We start from the raw sequence: 24384 nt of genomic DNA, 5'->3' as shown, positions 1-24384 counted from the left end.
AAACAAAAATGAACATTTATGCATTCACTGACTGTAGAGTTATAGACCCTCCCCAACTGTCATGGCAACCATTTTGGCGAGTGAAATCAGCTGTACATGTTGTGCTTTGTACATATTTTACAGCTTACAATAAAGACCTATGTCGCAGTCAACCAAATCTCTGTTTTCCTCTTCAGGGCTTCCAAGGAAAGACTGGACCTCCAGGACCTGGAGGGGTGGTTGGCCCTCAGGTACACATACACAGATATACTTCATCCAAAATTTGTGTCCAAAGCACATCTAATGGTCTTGAAAAGACTTAAAATTTTGGAAGTTTACAGGTTGATGTTTTTTTGTTTTTTTTAGGGACCAACTGGAGAGACAGGACCAAGTGGAGAGCGGGGACATCCAGGATCCCCTGGTCCACCAGGAGAGCAAGGTCTACCTGGAGCAGCTGGAAAAGAGGGCGGAAAGGTGAAGTAAAATGCATGTTCAATGTTGATTTAATCAAAATCCAGTCATGAGTGAAGTATTTACTCTACCCTGTTGTCTTGTGTCTTGCTCATGTAGCTTATTTTCATGCTATAATTTCATGAAGGTATTTTGGTTTTTGTCTTTGTACGTAGCTCTAATTGTTTTCTCTGCCCTTGTACACTTGATAGATCTGATTTGTATAATGTACCTTACACCAGAGTACATAATTGTTTTTTAAGTGATTTGAATATTTTTTATCTCAGTTTTAACAAAATTCCACATTAATGTTGAGGGTGAACGTGATCAAAAGAAGACAATTCTTTGTGACATACCAGTGTCAGACAGTTTAGGAAAAATAATATTTACCTATGTTGCTTTGGTTTAATATCTGAGGTATTTACTTTTTATTTTGTTATTTCCCCTTAATCAATTGCCATTGTTTCCAAGTATTTTAACTAATATCAAGCAAAAGAATGTTATTATTTCACTCTGTTCTCACAGATTCATGGTGATGAGTAGCTGATTTAATTAGGATTATTCTCTCTTCCTCTGTAGGGCGATCCAGGTCTTCAGGGTCCCTCTGGCAAGGTGGGACCAGCTGGCCTGAGGGGTTTCCAAGGAGCGAGAGGTCTTCCAGGGGCTATGGTAACACACTTACCACCTTCATGACAAATACTTGTGCAAACATCCTCACATATGCCCACAGAAGTGTGTTATCCCACATCCTGAGCATGCACCCAGCTGATTTTAGCTCCATACCCCAATTACCAGGCTAACAACCTGCTGTTAAACCAAATGTCAGGCTTGGCAATGGACTGGAGTAAGAGGTGCAGGATTGGCTTACATAGCACTAATAGAGAACTAAGCCAGATGCAATATTGACACGTTTTTCTCATTAACATCAGCAGTTTTCGGGTAAGTTGTTGCTAATATGTATTTGAGAAAGCATTTCTGTCATTAAAATATCACTCCAGTCAGCTGCCTGCATTTTTGACCCGTGTTTTTTTTTTTTTTTCCCTCATTTAAAGTTATTCTGGTGAATGATCCTTTCTTTTAGGGAGACTTGTTTTTGCTTTCAAACAAAGAATGAGTCAGAGTCTCTTGATTCCAATTCAAACCCACAACGTTGTGACTACATTACATGCACACTGGCCTGCTGAGAGGCCTGTGTTATTTCTCAGAAGGAGTGGGTGTAAGTTTAGAAAAAGTTCAAGGTGAGAGCGGATGGCGAGAGGCTGACTGAGGATTAGCTTGAGGGAATGTGGCTAAAACTCATTTCAAGGCTGGCCATTAGGAGAGCACACGACAGCACTGGCCAGACTTATTACCACCATTGTGTGTGTCCCATGTGTACAGAGGGATGGTTTTCCTTTCATAACGGAAGCACACATAATATATGTGACCAAACACGCACATGTTCCCACTCTCTGTTGAAGTGATCAACACAGTTGATACAATATTTAAGCCTAGGCACCTGTTGTAGGAGTGAAAACAAGTAGAAATTTCAATGTTTAAAGAGTGTAACTGCAAATGCAGTTTAATGTTCTCTTTTTAGACATACCCCCCCACACACACACAGACACACACACTCTTTATCTCAGTCTTGAGGAAAGATACAGTGGCTATGTATGAGCCAACACACAACTTTTTGTGTGTCCAGCAAAGAAAGATGATTCTAGTCTCTTAACACTGTAGAGAAATGTGAAAGCCAGAGAGGTGGAGAGTCTGCTTGGCAGCCTCCGCACCCCCTGGCTCTGTTGGAATCTGTAAATTAGTTATTATAATAAAAGTCTTTACCGCCTCTGGTGAGCTGTGTTTTCCATATCCAGTCTCGGCCTCTTCATCCTGTGATTTAGTGCAGTCGTTGCCATTCAAGGATTGGGAACTTGAGGAGATGACAAGGGGCCAGAGATGGATGGACAATACCTTAGCTTGTAACTCACAGTGGGCTTCAGAACCTTGCCATCTCTTCACTCTTTTCATTTCCTTTGAAGCTCATTTAATGACTCACATTGCATTAATAATATAAATACGCCTACAGATTAGTCCAAATCATAACTTATTAAGTTGCAGACTTTCTTTTCTTGGATGGAGAACTTAGCTGCAGACTAATTAAATGTTTTGAAAACCTGCATTTTCATGAATGAGCATTCATTTTTTTTGTTACGACATTAACATTTTTAAACAGAGTAAAGCAGTATTGCCCATTTTGACACACAGCGATGTCACTTCCAAAGTGGAGTTGTGTAGTTGGAATCAGATTCTCAGGAGACATCAAGCTGCTCTTGAAATAGATCAGACAATCAAATTTCATCTCATGTCTTAACCATTTCCCTTGACATTATCAAAGGACGAGTAGTCAGGGTCTTACCAACAGTAGTCAAACTGCTCTTGCTTTGGTGAGTCAGAAGCTTTACTGTCAGGTGAGCCAAAACTAAAATCTACCCAGAACGGGGGCACCAGAAGAGCAAATTTTTTCACAATCTACAATAACTCAAACCTAAAAAACTTAATCGTGCTTCAAGCAAAACATACATTGTGGATGTTTATACTATGCCACTTCTGAAAAGACAGTTGTTTATACTTTCTCAACTGCTATAGAATTCATAGCTTCCTTGGGGTGCTTTAGATGATGAAATTTTGCTTTTTTTGTGTCCCCCATTTGAGTTGCCTTTGGTGCTTGCTAATTCAAAAGGAAACCATCTGTTTCTCCTAACAGAGAGCACTCTGACCACTATCTCCACGACGTAAGACACTAACTGCTCATAAGTACCACACATAACCCCACTTTGAAATTATTATCCAGCAATTTCTCAGAATAGTTTCGATCTTGTCTACTCATTGCATAGAAATTGGATTTTTGATCTTTTTTTTAAGCTGGGATAAGCTCCAGCTCCTTCATTATGATGAATAGGATAAATAAATCGAAATAAATATAGTCTTTTAGTGTCGTGATGCTATCAATGACATTCCTTTCCCTTCCATTGTTTTGCCATGGCAACAGATGCCCCAAAGACAGACATTTCAGAAGATGGGCGAATGACCTAAACATGGATAATGTTTTGTGAAATCAAGTCAATTCAATAGTTTTGTTTTTTTTGGGGGGGGGGGGCATTTAAACAACCACAGTTGATCAATGCGCTGTATGAGCTGAACAAATGTAAAGAACTATGTCTGACACATTCATAGTATTTAGATAATACATTGTCATTTATCCTTTTATTAAAATTTCTTTTTCTTTGTCTAATTTGCATGAAGCAAACCAAAAAATTTTATTGCAAAAAAATTTCATCCCATCATATATGAATTATATTTTACCACACTTTGCCTTTCTGGATCCAAACCCTCCACATATACACCCTCACACACAGGTGTACACACATATCTACACATAATCATGTATGGGCATGCGCATGTACTAGCAAGGGCCATTTGACAGCTGCTCTTTGAATAGCATTGAGTGGCGGCCCACAGTGGGGGATATCTAATAATCTCCTGTTCTCTGCTTTCAGGGTCCAGCTGGCTTAAAGGGAGGAGAAGGACCTCAGGGTCCGCCTGGCCCCGTTGTAAGTAGCCTGTTACTATGGCAACCTCATCTCTCTATCTACAGAGATTTCAACGAAAAGTGACTTGTGCGTTTGGAAAATGGAGCTGCACATGCTGTGCACAGCTCCGCTCTCTGGTCATTTAGCAGCACATGCTACGCAAACTGCAGTTTAGAAAGTGACACGACAGAGTGACTGAAGTCAATCAAAAGTATAAAACTTTACATTAACTCAGCAATATTAACTCTCAAAACTTTGTATCGTTTACTATATTAGTTCTCCCATGCTGCAAAACGTTTTGTTTAAACTGATTGTCCGCAGTTTGGATCTTGAAGTCCTAAGAGGTCAACTGACATTTGTTTTAAGCCACCACCTTATATTGAAATTTATTGCAACATTTAACTACAGTTTGATAAAAGGCATGTGCTGCTTGATTTATTGTGTTTTCACCCAACATCGCTGTGAAACATGGCCTAATCACTGCTTAATTACCAAATCGAAGAACAACCAGTGCCATCCCTGATGCTTGATTGGCTGTAGGTGCTCTCCTCTCACTCTTAACAGTTGCTATAGCAACCGTTGTGGCATAGATGGAGGTAGTTTGCATCTCGTTTGCCGCTCTTTCTAGGTGACTATTACTTTTAGAAAAATATTTTACATACTGATAATCCCGTTGAATGCAATAAGAATTTGTTGTTTTCTGATTATAGTCAGGTATTTGAATCTAACATCTTATAATTTGCCATGAATCAAAGTACAAGGAAGCCCTCTTGCATAGCTGTAATTATACTGTATAATGCAATGTGTCAAATGAGACCTCCTCTCCTCCCAGAAAAGGAGCAGGCGTGGCAGGGCAATCCACAAAAAAGGGGGACACTTTTTTCCATGCCTTTGTCTCTAGCCCCTCTGTTAGCAATATATGCAGTGAAAAGCCTCAGGAGCTCTGGTGGAGATTGTGTGCTGAAAGCTGACTGACAGGGAGCTTTGAACTGTCTGACATTTTGTTCAAGCGGTAAACGCAATCTCCCCATAATTGCCCCATGCTCACCAGTGACAGAGCAACACCCGATTGGATGACAGCGGATATGCAGAGCAGGGATGAAAAGATGATGAAAGTGGGAAGAGGGACGTCCTCTGATCGAGTGAACCCATTTCCATTGCAAAGTGAGATAGTTTTCTTAAATTGGCTTGAAAGTGAGCCATTGCTGGAATACAGGTGATAAACTGTTTTGCTAGTGATTGAAAAACGAAAATGGCAAAAAAAAAAAAAAGAAGCCTGTTTGCTGTGCCCACGCACACAAGAGATCTGATATTTTCCTCCATCGATTTCCTGCCAGAGATCGAGCTGCTGTTGTGCTGTGGGAAAGTCTGAGTGCTGTGTGTGTGTGTGTGTGTGTGTGTGTGTGTGTGTGTGTGTGTGTGTGTGTGTGTGTGTGTGTGCGATGCTTTTTCGTTGTCTTTTTAGAGGCCTGGGCATGTCTGAAAGAGACACACCAAAAAAGAAAAACACAAAAAAAATAACAGAAAGAATGAATGCTGCGGGTTGTGTGTCTGAATATTTTTGTGTTCTGTTTCTTACCAGAGAATTAAATGTGTGGGAGAAAAACATCAGTAAAACAAGGGGAAGGAAAACGAGAAAATAAGGAGTTATTTGAGTCAAACGAATTTGTGTGTAGGCCTGTGTGTGTGTTTTTGTCCTAGTGGGCAGCTTGGACGACAGTTTGGAGCGCTGTGAGTGTGTCACCAGCAATGTTGGTCATGAAATAGGCCAGGCATATGAGTGCCAGGTGGCAGCTCACATCAGCAGCTGAATCTCTGTGTGTGTGAGAGCAAATCAGGTCAAAACTTTGGCCTTAACAAATGCATATTTGATTTTGCTTGGAAGAAGCCTTAGACCTTCCCTGGGTATGTGGATGCCATAATAACCTTCTGATCAGGTCTCCTACAGAGTGAAGAGCATCCCTCTTGGAATAGTAAAGAATGGAAGAAAGAAGGATGGTCTGACCTTACATAAGGCCTTGACAGAGAAAGTCAGCTCACTTCTGTTAGTCAGAAAATGGTTTTCTCATCAGAGAAGCATCTGCCGGCTGTGATGCTGTCAGCACCGCCAATATACAGTTATATCCTGAAATATTAGGTGCAATTTTGATCATTTTGTCCATGTTTTTCAGTTGATTTCAAATAAAAACAAAATGTCATTGATTAGGAAACTAAAAACATTTATTCAAGGTGTTGAAAAAAATATCGTACAACACATTTAGGCTTTTTAACAAGACAGATATTGTATCTATTTAAGTTGAGAATTTATCCCCACCTTAAAATGTTAATCTTTTAAGATTAGATTAGATGAGATTAGATAAGGTTATTAATTCAGCCACTGCAGCCTGGTCCATTAATCACCCCTCAAAAACTTCCTGAGTTTTTCCTGCATGCCTTATATCCTGAGTTTTTACCATTCTGGTACAGGTATGTTGTACTTTCATCTGTCCAATGAATGCTGCTCCAGAACTGGCTATTAATTTGTCTTTCAAAGTCTAATTTGGCCCGTCTGATTTGTACAATTTCTAAATGCTTTGATGCTTGTGGGGGACCTTCTGTATTCAAGTCTGCTCTTTGTAGAAGACTTGGATAATTACATGCATACCTCCTGCAAAGTGTTCTTTACTTGGCTGGAAGTTGTGAAGAGATTTTTCTTTAATTACAGAAAGAATCCTGCCATGTTCCACTGCGGCTGTCTTCTTCAGACAACCAGGCTCTTTTTATGTTTCTGAGTTAAGCAGTGTTTCCCCCTTAAAACTTATCAAACTCTTGGTTTAGCTGATGTTCATGCTACCTTGGATAGATTTGATTAGTTTTGTAGCCCAAGAATAGCCTGTATTAGCCACATTAAGGGCTACTTTAACTTAAACAACAACAACTTCCCAATGTCACATTTATAATAAAATACTTTGCGTAAATTCTCTTTTCACTTTTTGTCAACCTAAATATGCAGATATGCTGTTATGTCACAGTTTACATTATTGTTGTCTGGCTCCAAACAGAAATCGCATGAAAGCTAAACAAATTAAAAGTTTAATTTCCTTATTTTCATATGTGTGCTTGTTGCAAATCAATGCATGTACACTTAAGTGTATGGTGTGATGTTAAAGGAATCTGTTCTAGTTGTGTAGGAACAAAATAATTCATTTTCCTGACTGTATATGAAGCTCTTCTCCTTTCCATGTATTTAGGACACTGCAAATCATTGTGGCCGTATTCTGTGGAAACTTGAATGATTTCCCGAAGCAGCCTGTGTAATGTAGTCAGACTTTATGTGATTCAGAAAGCAGTTTGACCTCTTACATTTACTTCAGGAATTTGACTCTTCTAAGTTTCACTTAATCAACAACTGATGGGTCTTTGGTGACAGGGTTCCCCCGGTGAAAGAGGCCCAGCTGGCCCTGGAGGTCCCATTGGCCTGACGGGACGGAACGGTCCACAAGGACCACCTGGCCCTGCTGGAGAAAAAGGAGCTCCTGTGAGTTTTTCTGGCTGAATAATTTAGGCTCAAGTTATTGCTGTGTCGTCAAATAATTGTGATCAATGTTATTTGAAGGGAGAGAAAGGTCCCATGGGTCCCGCTGGCCGTGATGGCATTCAAGGCCCTGTTGGTCTTCCTGGTCCAGCTGGTCCTCAGGGTCCCCCTGGAGAGGACGGCGACAAGGTAGAGTAAAAGTACAACACTTGATTTTTGAAGAAACATTTGATTCTTTTATTTCCTACTTAAAGAGATCTGAGAACCAATAGAGTCCTCTTTATATAAAAAAAAAAAAAAAAAAGTTTGATAACATAGGAAAATAGAAATCATTTCGAAAAGTTTCAAAAGTTCTTAGATTAGTATGCTATTTCTGATGAGCATCCTCATTACCCATGAAACACCATATTCAAGATCAGACTGTTGCCCTTTTGCCACAACAACATTTTGCAATACTTAACATACAATACACAAACAGAAATTACACCTCATTCCACTTATAAACCCATTTGTTTTTTAAATTTTTCTGCTTAGACTCAAAGATTGCTATGGCAGAAATTTGTATCCTCGATAGAAGCGAATGTTGTTTATGTTTTGTTAACAAAATAAGCATAAAGATTTTTACAAGTGCCAGTTGTCAACCAATTGTCCAGCCAATTGTCCACATACCCCGTTTACCCTTAAGCCACCAATTACTCCACAACAACAGCTGAAACACTGAGCCACAGATCTGCATATTTACATTTGCAATCATCACACCTCTGCAATCCCAGTCACGTCTTCTATCATCCCTTTTTGTCAATCATAGTGCCAACGGGGTGAGAAAGGGAGCTAATCAATTAATTGCAAACACTCACCCAAGGTCTTTCTGGGCCAATCAAATTAGAATCTGTTGAAAAATATTTACTGCCCCAATCATGCAAAAGGTGACACTTTAAGACTGCGGACTTTAACTAAACATGGGAGGCAAGAGCTTTTTAAGATGGGGGGATGTGACAGCTGCTGTGTGTGTCGCACCACAGGGAGAAGTTGGCGGACCTGGACAGAAGGGAAGCAAAGGAGACAAGGGTGAACTTGTGAGTCTTTCCCTCCCTGCCTCCTTCACTTACATTTCATAATACAGTTTAATTTCAAGTGATACATTTTTAATTATGATCCAGGTTAATTGAACAAAGACCATTAATGGTAGAAGCTGATTTCCTTTGTGAGCTGAACATACATGTATAAAAAAAGCACTTGACAATAAACTCAGCTGCCTTAAATGGTCTGTAGCTTACATTGAATATTATATACATTATATTAGAATATTAGCTGAATGGATAACACCAGATACCTGAAATGGTATTTCAATCCTTTCAGTCAGACATTTTGGGTCATAATGACCAGCTTTAGCATGCAATAGCTTATACAAAATTCCCCAGCTCAACCCAAACTGCTGGTATGTCATATGTTTTCTAAAAGTCAGACTACATAACATTGTTCAATTTGCTTTTAGGGTCCTCCTGGCCCAAGCGGTCTCCAGGGTGTGGTTGGGCCTCCCGGTCCAGCTGTAAGTATCACCTCCTACACTAGGATGTCAAAATTTGCCCATGAAATACATCACCATGCACTTTTACTTTACTTAAACTTTTCACTTGTGGAGATCTCACATTCAGGAAACAAACTTTAGATTTTAAGAACGCTGCAAATACCCACTTGGCATCCTTCAGTACATCAGTATTCACTCCAAATAATGTTTTTGTTTTTTGGTTGATGCTGAATTTTTAAATACGACTTTTTTACAACTTTTTTTATTCTATAAAAATATCATTGCTGTGCTGCAAATATCAGCCCCTGCTTATAATAGTGGCCGCCGGGTAAAAACAGTACGTTTGTCAGATTTGAAATGTTTACTCCATTCAAGGTGCAGCTTTTTCCTCCATATTATAAAAAGGAGGAAAAGGCTGCACACATTTTTAAACCAGCTTCTTCAAACTCGCAGCTCATAATTATGTGTGATTATGTGATCTGGCTGATGTTGTGTCTTAAAAATGCTGATTAGATAAATTTAGAAAAACGTGGCTCTTGAAGGTTTTTGTTTGGAGATCCCCATAAAAAAAAGATGACTTTATTTAGATAATGTGCATCATTTCCCTGATCAGCACATATTAAGTCAGATCCCAGCCAAGTTGGGGACACGTTATAGCCAAGGGCAGCATTGCTTTTTACAGTATTTTCTGCCGTCCAAAAAGCTTTGGCTGTAGTCCTTTTTCATTTTTAAATCACCATCCTTTCATCATTATGCACAACTTTGATTTTAGTCACTGCTTTTACTTCAGGTTTTATATAAATACTGTATTACCTCGGACAGACTTTTGTCAATATAAGTTAGTAAAACATATTTTGCATCCAGTCGTCGATTACACTCCAAATAGAAATTTGGATTATGTCAGGTTGGGTGGGGTGGTAGGACACGGATGCGGACTCAGAGATCTAGGTTTGGCATGAAGACGTGGCATGAAGGTGCAAGCATCTGACAAAGTGTATGGGGAAATCTGGAAACTACATACTGAGGAGGGTGATTGGTGAGTGAGTGAAGCTGATGGAGAAAACACAGGTGAAGGAAGTGAAGCTGATGGCAGGTTAGGAGAAAGACTGAGAAAAAAGGTGGCATGGCAAGGCAAAACTAAAAACAAGACCTGAACCTAAAACCTAACTAAACTAAGATGAAAAACTAAAACATGGCAAAACTAAGAACTTAAACAGAAACTAAAAACATGGCAAAAAAACCCACAGACATGACAGATTAAATTTTTAACCCTTTGTTTAGAAAACTGTGTCACTAACCAAAATGATGCACCGGCCAGCTGCCAATCATTTCCTCGAATAAGCTTGAATTGCACATCTAAGTCCTAAATGAAAACGCTGCAGAGCATCCTGCACTCATCCATCTCATTGACACAACAGGGAAAGTCCTGTTTCTGCAATAGCTAATGGCCTGAGGGCTACTAACAGCTCATTGCTGTAAATTATAAGGCCGTACAAGCACTAGCAAAAATTCAGCATCTGCAGGGCTCTGTGGGGGCTAGAATAGACCTGGTGAGATGGATTGCCATGAGCAGGTAGTGCACCCAAGGTGAATAACAAAGGATTTAACAGTTGTTTGTCCTGGAGAGCCAGTCTGCTTATGTGCAGTCATGTCGTCACTGCTGAATCTCGACTCGTGCTGTGTAGTTTCAACATTATCTGCTCGATTTTTATTAGTGCAAGTTCTTATAAATGAACCTCAATATATGAAAATGTTAGAGTTTGAGGAGAAACTGAATGATTTAATTTCCTTTTCAGCCGAGACAACTTAGAAAAGATTTACAGCCGATCAGCCAGAAGCAATGTTGTCTCCAGGAGGCACGCATACAGTCTATGGCAGGGCAGTGTTGATCCTCATAATTGTGTGATAAACAACCCATTTAGCAAGTTTTAGTGCAAGACACTACACACTGACCTGTTATGATATTAGCTCTCAACAAAGCATTTTCTCATTTGAACTTCAGCATCAGTTGAACGATATTTCAAGTGTCTTAAGATTGTCTCAAGAGCACTGGGATGCAGTTTTCAGAGAAAAATGTTTATTAATTCTGCAGAAAATACTTCACTGTACATTCAAAAAATTTAAATGGCATTTTGTGACTTGTTGAGCATAAACAATACTGATTAATGGACACCAACAGCAGATCATTTTAAGGATAAGTGATGAACAATAACTGCCATAGAGCCTCCTGTGGCTGTTAAAAACTTCTTGCCATTGGATCAGGTGTATGTATGAATATTCATTAAACTCGTTATAAAACGACATAATCGAGTGAAAGTATAATTTATATTACTTTGTAAGAGTGTCTCCAAGCTTAAGTTCACATTGGTTGTGACATTTTTTTTCCAAAGCTATACTCATGTTACCTGTAATCAACTATTATTTCCATCTAAACTGTTCTAAATTCTGTACTAGCGCTTGAGGCTGCCTACATGTCCCAGGGCTCAGCCAGAGCTCCTCAAGCCCTTTCAAGTGCTGATGCCTGTTTGAACTTAAAAAACTCTCAGTCTGTCAGCACTTCACTCTTTGCCAATAGTCTCTCCTTTCTGCTCTCTGTAGCTTCATACACCTCTCACTTCACAGAACTCAGCATCTTTCATATACAGTTTATCATAACCCTGTGGCTATTCGGTACTATATCCTGTCTTCTCTGATGAGAGTTTCATGGAGGAATGCTACTGTTTCCCCATGGCAGCCCAGCAGGAGGGTTTATCATTGGCTTCAGCTGTTGCCTCATCGTTGTCCATTTTTACTTCAGGTTCAAGTGTCTCCAAAATAATATGATAGGTTTCACCATGCAGCTTGTTTCTACTCTCTAAATGGCCAATGAAAGCAAATTTTTCCTCATTAGTTAACCTCGAGATGGACTGTTGACCTATCCAGGATAAGTACTGGGTAACCCTTGGAAAAACTCTTCTCCTTTCACAACCCTGAGGAAGAGCACAAGGTTGTAGAACATTAATGAGTTGATATAATTGCTATAAAATGACCCTCAGACTGACCATCCAAGCCCATTCAAAAGTGCCCTTCGACTCAAGCTCTATCATGTGAGCTTGGAGATACTCTACAACCTTGAAAATGATTAAAAATGAAAGGGAAAAGAGGGAAAAAGTAGATACAATTTTTTGTGGAATCACATTTGCCAGAGCTTCAGCTAATGAGATTTTGTGAACCCTGACCTCCCACAGGGCAGTGATGGTGAGTCAGGGCCAAGAGGACAGCAGGGTATGTTTGGCCAGAAAGGAGACGAAGGAGCCAGAGGGTTCCCAGGGCTACCGGGACCCATCGGATTGCAGGCAAGTCTACATCAAATCTTTAAATGCATGTGTTGATTAGCTATCTCGCAGTCTGTAAGCACATGACAAGCAGGTCACGTTGAACGTCGCCTCGTGGGTATGCACATAACTTTCCTCCTGTCAGAACCATCCAGAGCAGAATGATTTCATCCACACAACTTCAGCCTATAACATTTCATCTCCCTTTACATCATTTACATTACATCAAAACAAACCATCATTTATTAATGCTGCCTTGGCTCTTAATAGCACTCTGATGAGCTCCTGGGCAAATAATGCTTTTCCCCCTCAAGGACTTTCTCTAGTATAGACAGTGCTTAAAATCCATCAACATTATTTTCATTTTGCATTTTGCACTTTGCTGTGACGTTAATGGTAGAGGGGGGGCTGCCATTGGGTTTTCTCCTCAGACTACATCGATATCCTGCAGTACACCACAAACCTGCAGTTCCCCTCAGTCTCAAATAAGGGACGTGTATTTGATCATATATTATAATCAATGTTTCGTATAAATCCATTGATCTTTTTCCAAGTATTTTTCATATGAGAGATATTCAAAAGGAGATACAGGTTTCATTATCAAGAGGACCTAGTGAGTCAGGGTTTTGTTCAGTCTGATTTGGATAATAGGTTAGAAGCACACCTATCCAGCACGTCACCCTTCAAAAGTCCACTATAACTCCCTGTTATCAGAAACATGGGCTTTGCATGGGGAATATAATGTTGAGTGACATGTGAGGGCTTTTATCAATGATTGATCCACATATTTGTTTTCCAGCTCAGCACACATTGATCTGTATTTCTCTTATTTTTAATGGTAGTAGTTCATTGATTTTACTTTGAACAATCAAAGAAACAATAACACATTTGTCCATCTGCAGATAAAAGCATCATAAATTAACCACAATATGCACTCTTCCTTAATTCCATCCTCTCAGGGGTATTGCTGATACAACCTTATTGTACTCGCTCAGCTTACTCTTGTGCAATATATTTTATATAATGATATATATAATATATATTGTACATACTTATATTGCACAATCACAGTTTTCTAATGAGACCACATATACATGTTTTAGCAAAGGATAAATAGACTTTAGACTTTAAAAGACTGGTTCCATTAACTACTATTTGCATCACTGTTTTTCACAGTTAGCTTTATTTTGCCGCTGCACTGCTCTGCTTTGCTCTCTTCAGCTCCTTTTCCCTAAAAGTGGCCAAATATGAGAGAAGAGAAGAAAGGCAGTTGACAAGCTAATTTAAGCAGAAGTTCAGGAAACTTCTTTTGGTGGCAATGAAGAAAGAAACGGCACACATCAGAATATCTCAAAGTCAATTATCCAAAGACTCGCTGAGGATGAAATTAGAGTGAAGCCCCACTGGTCAATAGGTCTAGATAACGTTGTTATTGAATGCAATTGGCTTTTAATTGGGCATAATGCACTCCATCTCCACTCTTTTAATTATGTTTGGCTAAGCTGCCCTTCAATACATGGCAGCAGCAGCTGCAAGCTCAGCTCTTCTATGCAATTATCTGTAGCATTAATGATTTTTGACCAGGGGGAATGAATGGCTTCAGTCTGAAAGCCTTCCATCAGTTGGTGCTGTGTTTGCTGAGGAATAGTGAAGTCCTCGCTAAGAGGTTAAGATGGGGACGTAGAGAGTAAAGAGTAAATATCAGATTTGCTCACTTCAAAGTGTCCTTATAATTCAAGGCTAGTTTAGAAAATAGAGGGGAATGCCAAGTCGTAAGACTTATGTATTTCTTCTCATATATATGCTTGGAGAAGTTTATGTGTGTGTGGCATTTGCTAATATAACTACCAATGCACCTCTTTTAACATGTCTTATCCATCAGTACATGCATTTTTACAAAGAAGCATGACAAGTCATACAGGAAGTCAATTCCGTTACTTCCAATCATTAAATATGCAATGAGTTGATGCTTAGTTTACCCCCCCCCCCTTTTCTTACAACCTTCATGTTTTATTACTGTGCCCCGAAGCCCAGTACTAACTTGTTATAAATTAGCCTTCTGTCATTACAATGGTACAGTAAATCAAGAAAATGGCCTGAAACTACATATGTCTGTGCAATATCCATGTCATTGTTGTTTTACAGTAACTTATCATTACTGCTGCTTCTTATACAGCTATTGATTATGCATGCTCCATCATCACGGTAAAGCTAACGCAACACATAATAACTGCAATTATGCAGATAGACAATAAGGTACAATAACAAGTGACAGCCTCTTCATTTTCATTACAGACACACCATCCCAAAGTGTACACAACCTGTTTTAGTTAAGCATGAGTGAATCCTAAAACTGGATAATACACACCGCCTGCACACTCGCCTTTGTTTCCGTGCTGCTGTGGACGTAGATGGATGGAGTTTCCAGCCTGCAATTTACAGAGGCTGATTACACCCAAACCTCCCATACCCTTTAATTACAATAGGTGTCTTTTTTGACTAATTGTGTGTTTACACTCAGGGCTTCTGCTTGTATTAATGCATTCTCGATCACTTTGCATCCTCCAGCCCACCATTTAAAGCATGTCATCTGAAAGTACCTGCAAATGAGCAGCAAGAATGTATACATGTTCCTGTCTGTGGATTTTCTAATGGAGTTTTATCTCAGGTGCTGCGTCAGATGACCTTTGTTTGTGCGTTCTGAAGAATATTTGTTTACTTCACAGGGTTTGCCCGGCCCTCCCGGTGACAAAGGCGAGAATGGAGACGTCGGACCAATGGTGAGTGCAGCTCTTTCTGTGAATTTTCTCTGTTACAGGAATTCACATTGTCTTCACATACAACCCTATGAAGTGGAATGTTGTGCTGGTTGTTTGAAAGTTTTGGCTGGTGGCTGAGTTTTAGCAACTCTACCAGCTACATAGCAGATGGTTTCGTTTGTGGGATATGTGTTGACACAAATAGAGCAACTTGTGAAAACTCTGCAAGCTCTGTTTCTATGCTGTATGTTTTCTTCTTTTAGCATTACTACGGAACGAGTTGAACTCTAAGGACAAAAAAGTTGTCTTTTGTATGGGAAATTTATTTGATGCAAGAAGTTCATGCTAGCACTCAATCACCGCAAACAAAGGCATGGTGCAGTCTGTATCATTTTCTTGTGTTGTTTTTTTTAATCTTCTATCTATATACTTTGACTCTGACAATTTTTCTCTCCATATAAAAATATTTCCATTTAGATTTAGTCACAATACCTTCCCTGTATCCAAATATACACACTGGGCTCAGGCCTTTTTTTACATTTTTTTTTTATGTTTTTTGATGGAATTTGGTAACTTACTTTGGACTAGAAGCAAGGACTAATTCTGACATGGCAGCTAAGCGAATAGTGGCTTAGAGTGGGGACATGGGAAGAGTGATTTTTTCAACAAGTAAAACCTAAAAAATGTAATTTCAGTTTGAGCAAACAGTAAAACATTCTAATTTTTAAACTGCATACTTTTTTAATGAGACAGCTTTTTACTGTCTATGTTATGCAGACCTAGCCCCTGTGAATATATGTTTCAAAAGTGGCATTGAGTAATAGTCCAAGAACAGCTGTGAAATTTAGAGGTTTGATTCATCTTTATCAGCCAAAAAAATCATTCTTCTCCTGTACCCATTCTGATTAGCTTTTAGCTTGAATTTCTCCCTACTTATCACTACCAAGTCACTATATGCCCAGGTAATATACAGGTTAAGTGACCAGTTATGAAATGTTTTCAGATAAATTTCCAAAAGCAATCCAATCAAAAGCATTTAATAATTGTTTCTGTTCCTCCTTGTATTGTTGGTATGTTTTGATATAATACTATTGCAAAAGAAAGATACGATTAGATATTTAGTAAATCAGTGAATTAGATATGACTTAAATGCTACTACTGTGTTAGCTACCATGCTTTTTCCCTTGCTAAAGTTGCATAAAGATACATCTTAAAGTGCTGCACTGTCATATCCAAATAAAATACATACTGCCAAGTAATTATTTTGCTTTTACAAATGACTGTATTAGGTAGAGTACAAATGTGGTAACAAGTTAAGTAAGAGAAAACAATTCTGAACACTCTTCCTGACAGGGTCCACCTGGTCCTCCCGGCCCCAGAGGTCCGCAGGGTTCCAGCGGAGCTGATGTAAGTTTTTACTTGCTTCAATTACCTTTCTGTTAAGCTTCTGCCATACTTACTATTTCAAAATTAATATTCTTAAAAATGCATTTATTTCACATGATTCTCTTAATCTGATAAGTGCCTTTGTGATTCATCTGCAGGGTGCACCAGGTCCTCCTGGAGGTATTGGTGGAATGGGAGCTGTTGGTGAGAAGGTAAGAACAAAAAAAAAAACAGAAGGATGCTGATGCATACCTTTCAGCTTCTGTAGTAGAGAAAAATAAATTTATTTTATTGCCTTCAATTTATTTTGCCCAAAAAGAAGTTACTCCTGGAAGGAGTTATTCCTTCCACATTTAAAGGACGCTGTCACGGTATGACAGGCGCAAAGAACACTGAGGAGGTGCTTGTCAGACCAATTCATTCGATGCTATTTCTGGGTTTTTAATTAAACTTTTCACTGTGAATTCACAGGGAGAAAATGGTGAAGCTGGCAACCCAGGACCACATGGAGAGCCTGGTATCGGAGTAAGTTCAAATTTTGGATTTTTATAATCAGAAACAAAACATCCAACCATTTATACACTTTAAAAACTGTACATAGAATACAATTACAGTCACACACTAGCCTCATGCACTTAAAATACCTCCCAAATGTACATGTGATTATTCAAAAAGTCTATAGATAGGTTAGAAGAGAATCCGTCTGCTGAAACCTCTTGTATCAGACAAAAACCTGATTATCCCAAAAGCTGTTTTTTGGTCTCAAAAGCATCACAACCAGCAGTCAACTTTGTAAAATAACATTTTGTAGGTGAATGATATATATAAGCATCACTTGCATCCAGCCCTTTAATATTAATGGCATAATAATTTTATTCATCCTGAGTTTTCCTGCAATAGTTTCTGTGGTTTTCACTTTTCACTTGCATAAACGAATGTATAAGTATTTACAGAATGCTTCCTGATCACGAATATCTCAGATCAGAGCAGTGTTATAAATCTAGGCTGAGCAGTGGCCACTGCTTGTATAAGACCAGGGATGTCTCACCATAGTTATGGGCGTGAGTCCTCCTGAGTCTGAGTCCATCAGAATATATTGACCTATCCGTTTGGTGCCTAATATCTGTTTACAATGATAGATGGACCCAGTGTTGCACATCAAATCGAGGTCAATAATAAAGGTGTTGTGCTTGTATTGACTAGAGAAGCGCTCAGCTCTAATGGGCCAACTAATGATTTTGAGCTCATAATTATGTTTCAGCTGCTGCTCTAAGTCATATGCAATGCTTTAAGATACTGTCAGTGCTATTTCTAGAGTGATAAATTAGGCTGCAGTGTTTAGTATTATCATTTCAGTGGACGGAAATGATATTTTCATGTCAAACTGTAGCAGATGATCTGAAACTTGTGCTTAAAGCTCAGTCTTTATGTCAGTTATCTCCTCTTCATTTTTGAGCATGTTTTAATGCCAGCTGTGGTGACAGATTTTATAACATACTTGTCTTGTGCTGTATTTACTCTCCTATTCTCAAAGTAGTGTGGATGGCCCTTATGCGCTCTTTGTGATTACAGCACTATGATGCATTTTTCCTCAGGGCCCTCGAGGAGAGATTGGTGAGAAAGGAGAAACCGGCCCCCCTGGAGCTGCTGGACCAGCCGGTGGCCGAGGACCACCTGGAGATGATGGTCCCAAGGGTAACCCTGTACGTCAGCAGGAGACACATACAGCCATGACTGATGCATTACTAAAGCTGTTAGCGACAGCATCATTGTGTCATATTTCTCAGTCGAGTTGTCCGCTGTGAGAGCTGTTGTTGACACAATGTCAAATATGCGAGTGAAGCTCAATCTTCTCTGTGTCTACAGGGTCCTGTTGGCTTCCCAGGAGACCCTGGTCCCCCTGGTGAGCCTGGTGCTGCTGTAAGTGCTGGATTTACCTATCAGTTAATGGGTTTATGTTTAAGTCATTATACAGTGCAATAAATATGCATTACAAAAATTACTGATATGAGTGTGAGTAAATATTTATGATAGTCAAAAATGCATTTACTTTGACATTTAATTGACATTTTCATCTCTGTTCGATTTGCGTGTCATGTTTAGGGTGTTGATGGTTTATCCGGTGATAAAGGCGATGATGGAGATGCTGGACAACCAGTAAGTCAAACATAATCTATAAACTGTTGGTTAAGAAACAAGAAATACATCATCTAATCAAATTTTGTTGCTAAGATTGATTCTTGTGAGGAAAAATAGAGGAAAACTTAATATAAATAGTCATTTTATTCTGACGTTTCTTAAATATGTAAAAACTTCTTTCAGAGGAAAATTGTAATTAAACTCGTGTCAGGGTCATCTGACAACACTTTCCAGTTTTTCAAATATAGTAAAGGGTTGTCAGAACATCAGAGACTTAAAACACTGTCTTATTTAATGTTTCATATCCATCCTGTGAAATAACATAGCCCTTTTTGCAATGCCGGGATATCTCCCTGTAACACACTACCTAATTTCCATGAAGTGGAGTTAAGTGTTCTATCTGCTCTAATTTAGGGTCCTCCGGGTCCATCTGGTGAAGCTGGAGTACCAGGACCTCCTGGCAAAAGGGTGAGTACAGAGTGATGCATGAGATGATACTTCTGTTCGGTTCTTGAGACGTTCTCTATTTTTAGATTCAGAGTGCTCTTAACAAGCCCCAAGCTACTTCATTACCCACTGTAGGGTGATACATATTTATGATCATAGGCTACATTATGAATTGATCTGCATCTGTTTGATAGGAAACTATTTCCATTAGTAGAACCCGAGTAACGAGAGTAACCAATGATCGCAGAGACCACTCTTACTCTGTAAGGGAATATCAACATATTGTGATATTATGACTGGCAGTAATGTGAAAGCACTATGGCTGCTGGTCCAGCTCCTAATGTCAGGAAATTAACTTGTCGATCTAATCTCTGGCATTAAGTGTCCTGAGCTGAGATTATTTCGTTTCACTAGCAAAGCATTTTTATGTTGCTTTTGAAATACATTGATAATATTTTGCCGTGAGCAATGAAGCATGCAATCAATGTAGGCTGACACAGTATTGCAAGTGAGGAAGGACACTTTCATGAATGGACTCATTTTCTGTTTGCTGTAGCAGGGATGCTGCTCATGAAAGTCAAACTCTTCCTCAGTCCCTGCATATTAAAACAGTCAATGTACACAAAGAAGAAGGACGAAAGCACAAGCTTATCATGGGTTAGGTTTAGGGATAGTAGTTAGTCCTGGTGGTTGCTGGATAGAAAATGATCACTGCATACTGCAGATACTTTACAGTAACATTGTCTGGGATATAGGGCCCCGCATCTAAAAAAACATCTACTTGAGGGCCTTTTCATGACAGCGTTTAGACATCATGCACAGTAGTTTGCACGTTTTCAGTGCAATTAGAATGAAGGACAGGATAGAGGATCATATGTTTTAAAAAAACACTGGTATGGTGGTCACTTTTTATTCCCAGAATTTGCAATTCCATTGGATGATATGCAGGTCACTGAGGATTTAGAACATATTAGACCCCAGTTCTATGTCCATGTTAATAGACCCTGCGAAATAATTTTTCATCCCTCACCAAGGTAATTCTGATATATTCCCTTTCGCAATATGTCCATAGAAATGTGTCAGATTTGGTGTTTATTGATGCATGTGGCTGCTTGACTACATCAGCATGCATACACGCACAAGTGCACTTTGACACAAATCTACACACACACATTTGCCAGGGCTAAAAACCAACACTGAGCGCCCGTGGCTTTTGTTTGGTCTGTTTGATTATGGTTTCTAATGGTACATGTCAGCCCACTCATAAGGTTTTGACCAGAGGCTGTTTGCTGAAAATGCTGATGCATTTTTATCACAGTATATTTGGAATGTAGGACAGTTTGCTCACACTGATGCCGCCTGGTGCTGCATAACCATCCCTCTCTCAAGGTCAGAGCATTCTGCTGCTGAATGATTTGTTTGTATTTGAAGTAAGTACATATTGGACAAATTCACTTTAGAGAAACTCAGTGATGCTATTTTTTAATCGGTGTCTACAAAATGTTAACGTGATGGAGTGGAATGATTTTTAAAATTCGAATTGTGTTTGGTTGTTTGTTTTTCTTAGGGGCCTCTTGGACTAGCAGGTCAGGAGGGCAGGCAAGGAGAGAAAGGATCCAAAGTAAGTTCTACTAACTTTATAAATTACAATCAAGTTTTTAAGAGTTGACATCATTCTTTCTGAGTTTTGGGCTGAGAGGCTTGTGGTTTGCGAATCTGCAGCCCCCTCAGTTCTACATTACTCTATGGCAACTTTCAGGTTCTTCTTTTAGCAGTACCATGATTCACTCTAACTGCTTTGAGGATTGCTTTTAGCGACAGGGATCGGCCTATTTATTGAAAACACTCCAAAACTCCATCAAAAAGACAATCATACAAAAAGGCATTACAAGAAAAGATGAATGAAAGTCTGGAAACACAAATCTCCAGTGGCGCACACATTCAGCCTTATTCCCCTGGTATTCTGCTCCGCTCTTCCATATCCCTGTAAGAATAGGGAAATTAGTTTCACATGAGAAGCAATAAGGTCCCTCAAGGCTGCCGACACATTTGACTGCGTTGTTAAAAATCTATAACTTGCGTGTGTTTGCACAATCAAGGAGCATAAAAGAGGAAGAATATCTGTTTAAGCCTTAAGGAAGTCGTGAAACTTTCACTCGGATGGTTCCGTGATATGCACATGTAGAAACTCTGACAAATTTCAGCGATAGCCTCGCTCTACCCTTGTACCTTCTTTCCTTTGTTGTGGTGATATTTCTTGCCTTCACGTGCACACACTCCAGACCTAATTGGTTGTCAGAACAGTTTAATCCCTGACTTTTACCATCCCAGTCCATATGGCAACTTTGGCGCTTCAATACATAAAAACTAGCTGTTCCTGCTCTGACATTTGATCTTTTAAATGTTGCAGATCCCTGAATCCTGATTTTAGCCTAAGAAAAAAAACATTGTATGGTGTTATGGTGATTATTTAATTTCTCAAGATAGTGTTTTGACTGTTGTCAGTTGTGTTCCTTCGGCTAATCTGCTGCTCAGTTCACTTGTACATTAGATCTAGAAAATGATTTACACAATGTAATTTGTTATGCTTTGCTTTGCTTTAATGCATTTAGGTTACACACAGCTTGAATGTAGACCATGAAATTAGAATAGCTTGCTAATGTCCACTTGTTTTTCAGGGAGAAGCTGGAGCAGAGGGACCTGTTGGGAAAACTGGACCTGTGGGACCTCAGGGCCCCCCTGGAAAATCTGGTGCTGAGGGTCTGCGGGGAATCCCTGGCCCTGTTGTGAGTCTTCAAGATCAATATCTAATTTTTTCTAAATCCAACGAATAACTAGATGCCAGTGACACATCCCAGAGATTTATTCTTTTAGAGTGAAGTCCTGTCTGTAGTAATCACAGGACCATACCGTATCAGCCAAAAACTGTGATGTTTTTTTCTTATTTTCAGGGTGAGCAAGGACTCCCTGGTGCTTCTGGTCAAGATGGCCCTCCTGGACCTATTGTAAGGCATTTCTTTCCATGTTTCTTGGACTTTTCTGTACTGCTGTTAAAAAGTGTTATTTTTAGGATTGTTATTGTTGGTAACACAGAAATGTTTTTTTTTGTTGTTGTTTGTCATACTCATTATACTTGTTTTAGTATCTCTGTTAGCTAATAGCATAGACATCCGTTTTAGCTTTCACTGTAAAATAAAGTGAATTAATGGTGCTGTCAGCTGTGCTTGACAAACTTATCTTCCCTGCTCAGGGACCCCCTGGACTTCTAGGCATGAAAGGTGACTCTGGACACAAAGGAGAGAAGGCAAGACATCATTAGACCCTAATCTCAAATTGCTTTGTAGTGTATTTCTCATGTCTGATTATGCTCCTTATCTGAGGCATCCGAACCAAGCAAACAACTTGGCCTATTCACTTTTTTTTTTCACCCAGTGATTTAATGCACTGAATGAATATGTATAAGTCCAATTATATCATCTTTCTAATGGCGGTTGGTTTAATGCCAGCATGCAGCAGTCAGGGCCAGATGATCATAACTCTGTCTAACAGCAGGTGCTGAGACACACCACCATTGTTAAATATGACGACCACAATAAACACTAAATACTAATTATTTATAGGCGGATGTAGGAACGTTCATCTGGCCATCTATTTTTTTTTTTTTTATATAATTGCAGGTGAATTTGCATATTTGTTTCACTTTAAAGAGGATCTTCATTTTCACCTAGTGATGAAGAGACCAAATTGAAACTTTTGCTGCTTACTTTGTATTTATTAGTATTTCTATGCTTCTGTGACTGCTCCAGGGTCATCCTGGTCTAATCGGTCTGATCGGACCTCCCGGTGAACACGGAGAGAAAGGAGACAGAGGTCTGCCTGGACCTCAGGGTTTAGCAGGTGGCAAGGGTGATTCTGTAAGTATCCTATAGAGTCTTTAAACGATTTTTTCAAGTATTCTTTTACTTGCATGAAACCCAATCAATTTGATGTAAATGTGATTCTGCATCCATTTTCCATGCTGCGATAAATGAGGAGTAAAATAAATATTCAAACAATGATTTGACGGAAGAAATGAATCGATAAAATGTTGTCTTATTGTTGACCCTCGTACAATACATGCTGTTTAATTTCACCTCTTGTGTGTCACCAGGGCCTTGGAGGTGGACAAGGTCCTCTCGGCCCTCCTGGTCCCCCTGGAATTTCAGTAAGTTGTTTTTCTTGGTGAACAAATGCGACACTTTATCTGTACACAGCTGTTATTCATCTCCTAATATTGCCTTCTTTGTCATCAGGGTGCTCAAGGACAGAAGGGATCTAAGGGATCAACTGTAAGTTATTTTGTATATCTCTCAGAATTCCAATGGCATTCACTTACCACTAATTGTTTCAGTTTTTGACATGGCTATGATATATTGATTTCTATCAGGGTTCAACTGGCCAGAAGGGAGACCCTGGATTGATTGGGCCACCTGGACCACCTGTAAGCTACCCGTTTATTGTGTTTATTTCCATTTGAATATTTTGGTTGTTTTAAATACTTCAGAAAAAAAAAAACAATCAGCAAAATAATGGCTGTGGTTGCTGACTAACTATTGATCATGCAGACTCTTCCACTCTTGGACAGAAGAGTCTGCATGTAAAATACAGAGAAAACAGAGATCATATGCTTCATTTTTAATCTTTTTTGCAGGGTCCTCCTGGTGATATTATCCAGCCTCTGCCCATCCAGCAAGCTTCCAGAAAGACCAGGCGGCAGGCTGATATGCAGGAAGATGAGGCGTTGGCAGACTACGGCATAGCTGGTGTGGGCATGGAGGGAATGGAGGATGTCTTTGGTTCTCTAAATAACCTTAAACAGGACATTGAGCGCATGAAGTTCCCCATGGGCACCCAAGACAACCCTGCCAGGACCTGCAACGACCTGCACCTCAGCCAGCCTGACTACCCAGATGGTACAATGGAGAGAATGTTTATCATAGTATTAACAATGTGGTACCAAAAGTTTATACCAAGAACTAGTTGAACATTACAGAAACTTGTTTTACGTTCTTAACCCTGTTGCCTTGGCCGTGTCTCATGGATCTGTATCTTGCTCAGGTGAATACTGGATCGATCCAAACCAAGGCTGCATTGGAGACTCCATCAAAGTGTTTTGCAACTTCACAGCAGGTGGAGAAACATGCATCCACCCAGACAAGAAATCCACAGGAGTAAGTAATCAGCAATGTAAACACTTTGCCAGCATTTTATACAGCCTTAAATGAGTGTGGTAATGTAATGTTTTGACAAAATTGCAAAC

At 39.4% G+C, this 24384-nt stretch overlaps 1 protein-coding gene across 4 annotated transcripts in view; it reads left to right on the top strand.

The window, feature by feature from the left end:
• col11a1b (collagen, type XI, alpha 1b) overlaps window positions 1-24384 on the top strand; it is a 77199-nt gene that overhangs the window by 50327 nt on the left and 2488 nt on the right. For all 4 annotated transcript variants that reach the window (XM_075482956.1, XM_075482955.1, XM_075482954.1 and 1 more), the window contains 27 exons: window positions 177-230; window positions 346-453; window positions 1009-1098; window positions 3966-4019; window positions 7408-7515; window positions 7594-7701; window positions 8535-8588; window positions 9008-9061; window positions 12268-12375; window positions 15081-15134; window positions 16467-16520; window positions 16658-16711; window positions 16971-17024; window positions 18095-18202; window positions 18366-18419; window positions 18603-18656; window positions 19053-19106; window positions 20653-20706; window positions 21764-21871; window positions 22037-22090; window positions 22336-22389; window positions 22892-22999; window positions 23236-23289; window positions 23378-23413; window positions 23512-23565; window positions 23776-24037; window positions 24183-24295. In XM_075482956.1, the coding sequence (XP_075339071.1) occupies window positions 177-230; window positions 346-453; window positions 1009-1098; window positions 3966-4019; window positions 7408-7515; window positions 7594-7701; window positions 8535-8588; window positions 9008-9061; window positions 12268-12375; window positions 15081-15134; window positions 16467-16520; window positions 16658-16711; window positions 16971-17024; window positions 18095-18202; window positions 18366-18419; window positions 18603-18656; window positions 19053-19106; window positions 20653-20706; window positions 21764-21871; window positions 22037-22090; window positions 22336-22389; window positions 22892-22999; window positions 23236-23289; window positions 23378-23413; window positions 23512-23565; window positions 23776-24037; window positions 24183-24295 (2121 nt within the window). The remainder of the gene's footprint in view (window positions 1-176; window positions 231-345; window positions 454-1008; window positions 1099-3965; window positions 4020-7407; window positions 7516-7593; window positions 7702-8534; window positions 8589-9007; window positions 9062-12267; window positions 12376-15080; window positions 15135-16466; window positions 16521-16657; window positions 16712-16970; window positions 17025-18094; window positions 18203-18365; window positions 18420-18602; window positions 18657-19052; window positions 19107-20652; window positions 20707-21763; window positions 21872-22036; window positions 22091-22335; window positions 22390-22891; window positions 23000-23235; window positions 23290-23377; window positions 23414-23511; window positions 23566-23775; window positions 24038-24182; window positions 24296-24384) is intronic.

This window comes from Odontesthes bonariensis, chromosome 14 (assembly GCF_027942865.1).
Source record: "Odontesthes bonariensis isolate fOdoBon6 chromosome 14, fOdoBon6.hap1, whole genome shotgun sequence".
Taxonomy (NCBI): Eukaryota; Metazoa; Chordata; class Actinopteri; order Atheriniformes; family Atherinopsidae; genus Odontesthes; species Odontesthes bonariensis.
The sequence above is the reverse complement of the archived record's forward strand: the minus strand, read 5'-3'. Positions and strand labels throughout refer to the sequence as shown.